This window comes from Sturnus vulgaris, chromosome 4, assembly GCF_052056855.1.
Source record: "Sturnus vulgaris isolate bStuVul1 chromosome 4, bStuVul1.hap1, whole genome shotgun sequence".
Lineage (NCBI taxonomy): Eukaryota > Metazoa > Chordata > Aves > Passeriformes > Sturnidae > Sturnus > Sturnus vulgaris.
In genome coordinates this window covers 42,430,498-42,439,801 of record NC_142246.1, presented here as the reverse complement: position 1 = coordinate 42,439,801, position 9,304 = coordinate 42,430,498, and the positions used below count along the sequence as shown (strand labels likewise).

General features: G+C 43.1%; 1 protein-coding gene across 3 annotated transcripts; it reads left to right on the top strand.

Moving 5' to 3' along the window:
* The first annotated feature begins 3,571 nt into the window (after nt 1-3,571).
* Nucleotides 3,572-9,217, top strand: NPY2R (neuropeptide Y receptor Y2). 3 transcript variants are annotated; one of them, XR_015803197.1, is made up of 3 exons: nt 3,572-3,660; nt 6,632-7,950; nt 8,764-9,217. XR_015803197.1 is itself a non-coding variant. In XM_014893317.2 (2 exons), exon 2 carries the CDS (start codon nt 6,668-6,670, stop codon nt 7,823-7,825), a length of 1,158 nt encoding a protein of 385 aa, XP_014748803.1. In that variant the 5' UTR covers nt 3,572-3,660; nt 6,632-6,667; the 3' UTR covers nt 7,826-9,217. The 3 variants fall into 3 exon arrangements, 2 of the variants coding, with proteins under 2 accessions (XP_014748803.1, XP_088019806.1); XM_014893317.2 differs by having other exon boundaries at nt 6,632-9,217; XM_088163680.1 differs by lacking the exon at nt 3,572-3,660 and adding an exon at nt 4,953-5,570 and having other exon boundaries at nt 6,632-9,217.
* Nucleotides 9,218-9,304: the final 87 nt, after the last annotated feature.

The following is a 9,304-nucleotide window of genomic DNA, read 5'->3' as shown; positions in this document are numbered from 1 at the left end:
AAGTAAGAAAAGTCTTTTTCCTATATAATTTTACACCATATGATCTCTGTGTGGGTACCATATAACAGATTCATGAAAGATATTTTTTCTCAGGGTCATTTTTGAGATTTTGTTTTTCCATTTTATTTTTAAGGGGTTTTCCATGCTATGTTGAACATTTAAATCCTTGAAATCTAACTCACTACAGGAAAATCTGAGTGAGAAAGGACTGGCAAAGTTTGGGTTGATTGAGTGGCATGCAGCACAGCACTGCTTTTAAAGGTCAGTGATCAAGGGGCAGTAAATAATATAAAGAAAACTATGTCTGGAGACAGGAGATGGGACAGCTGATGTCTTTTCATTTTGATATTCATCAAGCCTTATTTACCATTTCAGCAAATCTGATGTTGGACAATTTCATGGACAAGGACTGGCAAGTCTTTCCTAGTTCTATGATTCAAACAAAAGTCATTACTGTTTCAAGTCCGGGCACTACATGAAGACCTTCATTTTGCTCCTGAGAGCTGGAAAACCTAGGCGGAGCTGGCATAAATGTTTATGGTTCCATTGGAAAAAAACACATCATGTTGGACAGAATTTGACAAGACAATTGTTTAACAGTAAAGAGAGTTGAACAGAAACTGCCAGAGGCAAATTATGTAAATCGGATATCTTACACCCTGCCATACCTCCCTAAGTGGGATTTACAGCAGAAATAAATCCAACAGCCTTTTTTGCCAAGCTGTTAAGATATGTTATCTAATTTCATCTTAGTACATACACATATTCACAGCAAAAGCTCATTTATAGACTTGCCTTAAATAGGAAGCTGAGATTTAAAGTTCATGTGGCTCTTTTATTTAATGCAACTCAGTTTGCACAGTCTAACTTTACAGTCTATATCAAGACATAGCAAGAGAGTAGCCAACAGGTTGAGAAGTTACTGTTCCTCTCTATCAGTTGTGAGACCACATCTGTGGTGACAGCTGGGTTCAGTTTGGGGCTCCTAGTCTGGAGGGACATTGGTAGACTGGAGTAAGTGCAACGAAAGGACACCAAGATGATTGAGGCTGAGTTACATAACAATCAAAGTGTTGTTGAAGGAACTGAGTTTATTCAGCCTCAAAGAAGCCAAGTCTGAATGGAAATCTAACTACTGTAAATTGGGAGCTACCAGGAGGAACATAGGGCAAAATGCATATAGTACAAGCTGGAACATGGGAAAGTCTGATTTGATTAAAAAAAAAAAAAGTCTTACTTTGAGAGTTGTTGGCTGGATGGCCCTCCCAGTGAGAGCAGTATCTCTCACTCAGAGGTACTTTTCTGGAGAGGAGACACAGCCTGGCATAACCTGCTGCATCTAGACTTGGTTTGATAAGGCTGGACATGAAGATTTTTGGAAGTTGCATCCAACACATAGTTCTGTGATTCAATGACTCAAGGTTTACCATAGTTTTTGAGATGGAAATTCGAGTGCACACAAAGCAAAGTATCCACAGTTGCTTTGGAGATGATCACCCAGCAGCTCATTTGATATGGAACAGCCCATTTGCTACTTGACTCTCTCTGCCCTTCCTGTTAGTGTTTTCATGGCTTTTGGTTCAAGGCAGTGTTTATGGGGCCATTAAATTCCACTCCTTTACAAGCAATAATAAATGCTGTTTTTTATTAGAAATGCATTTCCATTAAACATTTCAGTTGTGCCTGAACACAGAATTGCCTTGTAACAGGGAATAATACCTTCTTTCTCTAGCATGGAAAGCCAGCCCTTACTGGCATGAGAACCTCTAGGAAATTGCATTTCTTGACTTCTTCCAGGAATCTGGAAGTTTAAGTGAAGAACAGCCCTCCCTTAGCTATGGAATCCTGAGCTGGGCAGGCTATAAAGATTTGTAGCATTTCACCATACCCTCCAAGACATTAGAAGTAGCAAAAATATGTTAAATTAGAAAGAGTGTGCAGAGTAGGGCATAACAGCAACACTTCTGAGGTCAGTGGAAGGCCACTGTTGATTACTTGCCAGAGAAGGAAAGTAAAGGATTGCAGGCTGTCATGGACATGCATTATGCAAGTGTTGTAATTACTAAAACTCACGGCATGCATTTATGTCAGTTGATAGATCAAAAAATAAATCCTACAATTGGATTGAATTAGGAAATGAGTAAACAGGGGTAGGAGAATTCAAACTCCAGGCTCTTTATTTAGTCATCAAAGGAATCTATTCTGCAATAAGCTAGGCGCATTCTATTAACTGTCTGAGAAGTGCTGAAGGACTAAGAGCAAGGCCCTTCCTGAAGAGATAGCCTGAATTAGTAAAGATCCAAGGGAGCTCTCAGGAGATGTTTTGAATTTCAAAAACAACTCTAAATCACTGAAATTACTCCTCTATGCTCTGCTGTAGATAAGGACATATTATTGAGCTATAACGAAAGCAAGGAGCATTACCTTTGACAAGGGAAGTACAAAGGAAGCTTTTGTATCAAGTCTCCTTTGGAAGAAAAATAGTGGAAGATAATGTTGCTAACCCCTGAAACTATCTTAAATATGAATGCAAATTTACCTGAGTGACAGGAAGTAATAGAGTATTCCTATTCCAGAATATTTGGGAATAGAATTGTTTAAGTATCAGTGCTATAGCCATAAAAAAAGCAAAGTCTCCTAGTTCCTATTCTTGGGAACTACGACCAGGGCTGAAGCACGTTTTGGTAAATCAGGTCCCCCAGATATGCACTGAGGAGACAATCCCTTGAATCTCAGAAGTTATACCTAGGGAGAGGCATCAGATACCCTGTAAAATACTAAGCAGAACCCATTGATGGATTGATTTAACAAAGCTGAACCCTACCAGAGGTGCAGCAATGCTGGCTGGCACTAGTCCTCCGTCAAGCTGGCTGGCAGGAGAGCTGTTTTCAAAGCTTATTGGTATAGAACCAAATAAAAGCAGCAGCTGTTGTCTTTACCTTTCCAGCCTTGTAAATAAACATGAAATATTTTATTTAGGTCTTGACAGAATACAGAAATGCTTTATTCATCCTTACACCTGCTCTGGCAACAGCCCTATCTGAGGATCAGAAAATCTGTGCAAGCTGCGGTGCTCGTAAGCAAGGATTTCAGCGGTTGTTTGGAGCAAAGGCATCCCTTTTATTCTACTCCAGAAGGCATCACGGAGACTGGGAAAGCTAGGAAGCAGTCTCGGGTGTGCGGGGCGTACTCCAGCTCGGGTTTGGCACGACTCCCTCTTTCTCCAAATCCCTGCTTGAGGCCGGCAGCGCTGCCCCGTTGGCTCCCGAGCGAGGGGCAGCCGGCGCATCCCGAGCGCGCTGCCCGCAGCCTTCCCCGCGCCCGGAGCCCGGCGGGCGGAGCCGGCGCCGCGTCCAGCCCGAGCCCTTCCCCGGCGGCGGGGCCGCCCCGCCCGTGCCACCCTCCCGGCGTGCGGGGGCCGCCGTCGCCTCCAAACTTTGTACGGGGCGAGCAGCGCTGCGGCATCGCCGCCCGGGAGGGGAGAGCGGCGGGACCTGAGCCGGGCGGGGGAGCCGGGGCAGCCGCCCCGCTGCGGAGCGAGCGGCTCCGCTCCCCGCCCTGCCCTGCCCTGCCCGGCCCTGCCCTGCCCTGCCCTGCCTTGGCACACCGACTCCTCAGCAGCCGGCCGTCCCTCGCTCGCCTGCCCGGGGCGAGACGAAGGTAAGAACGGGAGAGGGGCACGGGGCGGAGGCGGACACGGGATGGATGTCTTCGCCGGGATGGCTGTCTGCCCCCGGGATGGCTGCCTCCCCCGGGATGGCTGTCTGTCTCCGGGATGGCTGCCTCCCCCGGGATGGCTGTCTCCCCCGGGGACGGCTCTGGGGGCCGGGAGGGAAGCGGCGCCGCATCCTAAAGGCGCGTTTGCTGCCAGCTTCGCCTCCAGCAGCCCTAGCCCCATCCCCAGCGCAGGCACTGCGGTCCTGGTGGGAATGCTGCTTGCTAATGTAATCACGTATTCCGCCCTTTTTGCTTACTTGCTCTCAGAACCCATGTAAATCCTCTTTGGGCCTTTCTCGGCCGAAAGTTAGGAGGAAATTGATGCCTGACCATAAAGATTTGACTGCTGGGAGGAAAAAAGCCCTGGTGTGATGCAGTATGTAAGGTGTGCCAATAAATGCTATCACTTGCAGAATTTATCCCAAAGAAAGAACAGAATAGGTACAGAACAGAACAGGTAATGTCAAACACTACCTGAGTGTCACCTTAGTTTTGTCTCAATTTTTTTTGAAAGCAACTGATATTTTTTGATAGCCCACGTAACTGTCCCACCAACAATGTTAGACTTGTCCAGTTTATTTCATCACTTGCTGACACACAATCTCATTTTTGTTTTAAACCGTGGTCGTCCCTTCTTTCTCCCTCAGTTTTGTCTTATTGATAAACCCAAAGCATCTTTCATCAGCCTGAATAGGGCAGTAAGAAATAAAATAAAAATATCAGAAAAGAGAAGGCTCTGCTAAAAAGAAAGAGTTGCAAGAAGGAATCAACAGAAAGTCAGGGATTAGAGAAATGGGTGAAAATACTTTTGGGAAAAAAGGGAAGCTATGTTATTTGAGTGAGCTACATCCTTCTGCCTGGATTTAGGGCAAATAAGGGAAAGAATTTCTATTTGTTAGCCCTCTCACCACTTTACTTAGGTGTGTAGACATGATCTGCACTGAAAAAAGTTACGAGATTTTGACGCATCTGACGGTCCTGGGAGCTCACCAAATCCCTACTGTAATAATATATGGAAGCATAATTCCTGGGTGTAGGAATAGGTCAAAGGAAAATGCTTATCAGAGTTCTCAACTTTTGCATAGCCTTGACTGTTTAAATTGTGGTGGATCGCTTATATTTTTAACCTGGTGGACTAAAGGTGTATTGATAAGAAATTCCTTCCTGACATCCGTTGCTTAGGCTAGTAGCTGAAAACCGGTTATACTGCTAAAATCAGCGGTGTACACCAGTATGAGCAGCTGGCACATCTCAGCTACTTCTCTTGTGGTGGTTCACATCTCAGGCTTACACTACTAATTGTTGACTAAATGTAAACTTAACAGTATGGCATAATTCTGACCTGTTTAGCTGGGGGGAAATGCCTTTCAGTTCATGCTGTTGATCTGCTTCTTTTGCAAAAATAGCTCGCCCTGAGGAATTTTTTGGGACGTTGTGTGGGATAGAAGCAAGCAAAAAGGATTCAGTCTCCTGCTGGTAGACAATGCTCCTTTCTCAGTATGGAAATCATACTGAAGGATGTCACTCACTGATAATTACTAGGAACAGAGGTAGGGATGAAAATGTACCTCTGTTCCTCTGAAATGTTCTCTGAAGATGGAAGGAATTAAATGGAGCTGATCAGAAAAGAACAATGATTTTTTTAAAGCCATGTTCTTTCCAAACACATCAATAGCTGTTTCTTTAGGCAGACTTGAATTTGAGAAGGGTTAAGCTATATGTAACACTTGATGGCAAGAAAGTGACATTTCTTCTCTATTCTTGCTTTCCTTAGGGAAGGTAATGAACAGGGAAGTAGAGTGAGTAATTCAGGGTTGCCTTTCCCCTTGGTGGCGAACAGTGGTATTTTATTGGTAAGTTTGCTTGGCACTGGTAATTTCTTACTATTTTCTCAGGCCAAGGAAAGGAGTCCCCAGGTTCTTGGTTCTTCGTTAGCATGCTACCCCATGCTCTGGCTTTTTGCATGGGGCCATGTACTTTTTTACATCGGACTGAAGTCCATGTCAGCAACTGACTGTAAGCCATTCATATATTGTGCCTGCTGAAGTCTTAGGGTAGCACACAATTTGGCTCAGACAGTGTAAGGAAGGAAAAAAAAAAGTGATTTTTATGCCAGTGGTGAAATTCTTACTGACATCAGCAGGGGAATGATTTGCTCTTCTCTATGACTGCAGTCAGAAATGAATGCCTGATTGGCAGCCTCCAAGGAGCTCTGTTTTCTGGAACATCACACAGAAAGGAAATATCATGTATTACTATGTTTCAGTTGTTTCTTTTGAGTTGATTTCAGCATGAATAACATACGCATTATACATTAATAATACACAGTCATTTCAAAGAAATGCTATTATTTCAGTGGTATTTTTTATTTGGCTTATGGTACAGACTATTGTAAAACAAAGTTTCTTAAAGAAAGACCCCAGCATTTACTTCACTGATATTAAGGAAGAGTAAGAATTTAGTAACTATTTAAAGGAAACACTTTTCATTAAGTAAAAGCTGGAAGATTATTATGCTAATATCAGTCCGGATGATACTGTTCCATGTAGAATTCCCATAGATATTACTGGAAGATTTGTATTTGATAAATAAGCACTAGTTTTAGATAGTGGATTGTAAAAACATGATGTGCTGCTCAGCAGGGTCTTAATCCTTCTGCATTTACTTAGGCAAACTTTGTCTTTGGAATGCTTTTGAAATCTGTTCCAATTTTCAGCAGGAGTCATGCCTAAATAACATTACTGGATCAGCCTTCGAAATGTAAGGGCAAGAGAATTTAAATATATTAAGACAGATCTTCTCTTAATCCTGCAATGTAGCATGTGGGTTAAGAAAAAGATGTAACTTTAGCTCGTTGCTTCTTGTCTTAGCCCATGTGGACCAATTTCTCCACTTGTTCTTATTTCGCTTTCAGGGGCAGCTCTGTGGCTTTGACCAGGCTGCTGCAAGGATGGGGCCCCTGGAAGCAGTAGGTGAGGAAAATCAGACAGATGAAATGAAAATGGAGCTGTTCACTAAGCTGTACTTGACAAGATACACCACACCACTCAACGAATTGGCTCTGGACCCTAAACCAGAACTGAAGGACAGCACAACACTTGTTGAAGTACAAATAATTCTCATCTTTGCTTACTGCTCCATCATCCTCCTGGGAGTGATTGGAAACTCCCTTGTGATCCATGTGATCATCAAATTCAAAAGCATGCGCACAGTGACCAACTTCTTCATTGCCAACCTGGCAGTTGCTGACCTGCTGGTAAACACACTGTGCCTGCCCTTCACTTTGGTTTATACACTCTTGGGTGAATGGAAACTGGGCCCAGTCTTGTGCCACCTGGTGCCTTATGCTCAGGCCCTTGCTGTCCATGTGTCTACTGTCACTTTGACTGTGATCGCTCTGGATCGTCACCGCTGCATCGTCTACCACTTGGAAAGCAAAATCTCTAAGAGGATCAGCTTCCTGATTATAGGAGTTGCCTGGGCAGTCAGTGCCCTGTTGGCAAGTCCTCTGGCCATCTTCCGTGAGTACTCATTGATTGAGATAATTCCTGACTTCAAGATTGTGGTCTGCTCTGAGAAGTGGCCAGGGGAGGGGCAACTCAACTATGGCACCATCTACAGCATCTCCATGCTCCTGATCCAGTATGTGCTGCCTCTGGCAGTCATCTCCTATGCCTACATCCGTATTTGGACCAAGCTTAAGAACCATGTTAGCCCTGGGCCGGGAAATGATCACTATCACCACCGGCGCCGGAAAACCACCAAGATGCTGGTGTGCGTGGTTGTGGTGTTTGCTGTCAGCTGGCTGCCCTTTCACACCTTCCAGCTGGTCAGTGACATTGACAGTCAGGTGTTAGACCTGAAAGAGTACAAACTGATCTACACAGTGTTCCATGTCATTGCCATGTGCTCAACATTTGCTAACCCCCTTCTCTATGGCTGGATGAATAACAACTACAGGACAGCCTTCCTCACAGCCTTCCAGTGTGAACAACGGCTGGACTCCATCCACCCCGAAGTATCAGCAGCTTTCAAAGCCAGGAAGAAACTAGAAGCAAAGAGGATTCAATTCCCTGGGGACTCTTTCACACAACCTACCAATGTCTAAGATATCTGACTTTAAACAAGAAATTAATATTTTGTGGACAAACGGATGAAAACATTTTGGTACATGCATGTTCAATGCATAGTTTTATTCATAAATGGTGAAAGAACAGTATCACAAAAGTCAAGGCAAGTATTATGATTTGAGGAGAGCTGATTGATATCAAAAGCATGTAACTATACAACTGCAAGGAAGTAAAAGGGAGAGGCTTTGTTTATGGCTGTCTCTAGCAGAGTAAATTCCCTTCCACTCTTTCCATATCTTCTTGACAAGTCTAAATTACAAGTACTGGGATTGCTGATTTTGCTGGAGGAAGGAAAATGCCCGGTTTATAGCGCAGGAATATTGGTGATGGGTGTGGGTAGTTTTTATATTCCATGAGGAGATCAGGGAGTACAGAAGTCTGCCAGGAGACAGAAGCCTATCTGGTGGGGGAATCAGATGTGCTGGTTAAACCTCAAACTTTTCAGGCCCCTTCTCTCCCACGGGCATCTTTTGCAAAGACAAGGGAATTAAGAAGAGAAATACGTTACTTCTTTTTGACTTGCGCTTGATTATTTCAAACCAGAGCATTTGAAATAGGTTAGGTGGTGAAAACAGAAAAGAAAAACCAAGCTCATCCAAATACTGGATTCAGTGAGAGGAAGGGTCAAATTTCTATGTAAAATGAAATGTGGGTTTTGGCCAATCAAAAGGAGTAAAAAGTCATCACTTAAGTTGTTATGCTAGTGAGAAAATCACAAGCCTGTGACTTGATCAGTCATTCCCTGCAGATTCTTGCCTTTCATTCTGCTCTGGGGACAGCTCAAAAATGCAGTGTTTTAAAGTGGCATTTGAGGGCAGGGAATGCAGGCTCAGGTCTTCTGTGAGCACTTCATAAACTGCTAATATTTTCATTTTCAGGACCTACTTAAATGTCTAATGTGTTATTAACTCCACAGGCTTTGAATTGTTGCTGCTTCTGCCTGGATAATAAAACAGCAGATAATTCTGATCTTCTAGAAAGGCTGCTAGATGGTAAAATGCTTTTCCTTATTGTGGTTTTATGTCACATACTCATCTCGTCTCAGAGCTTCTTCCATCTTTAGCCTTTGTAAAAATTAAGAACATCTGAATGACTGTAACCTAATAACAGTATACTATGTTTATGTGATAATTTATCAGTTATTCTGCATGCTGTAGTTGATAGTTAAATTCCTTTTTTACTCAGGTATAAAATTTTAATCTGTTTACTGTGTTGTACACAGCAATGTTTAATTCTTCTATGTCTTTGTTCAGCCTCTTTGAACTCATTAAAGACATGAAAAAAATTTCAATCTGTGTTTATTCCAAGCTTCCCCATTGCTTATCTAGAATAAAAACAAGTGTTATACTTTCACCTGAAGTCTAGTTTGACAGCTATGTTTCAGCAGCCTCATTTTTTCTTTACATTTTCTGTTGTTCCTAAATTCATTGTGTTCTGTCTTACAAATTAAAACCCAA

Bases quoted from the DNA above. Each gene is read 5' to 3' on its own strand.
- NPY2R (XM_014893317.2), top strand. From the start codon at position 6,668: ATGGGGCCCCTGGAAGCAGTAGGTGAGGAAAATCAGACAGATGAAATG.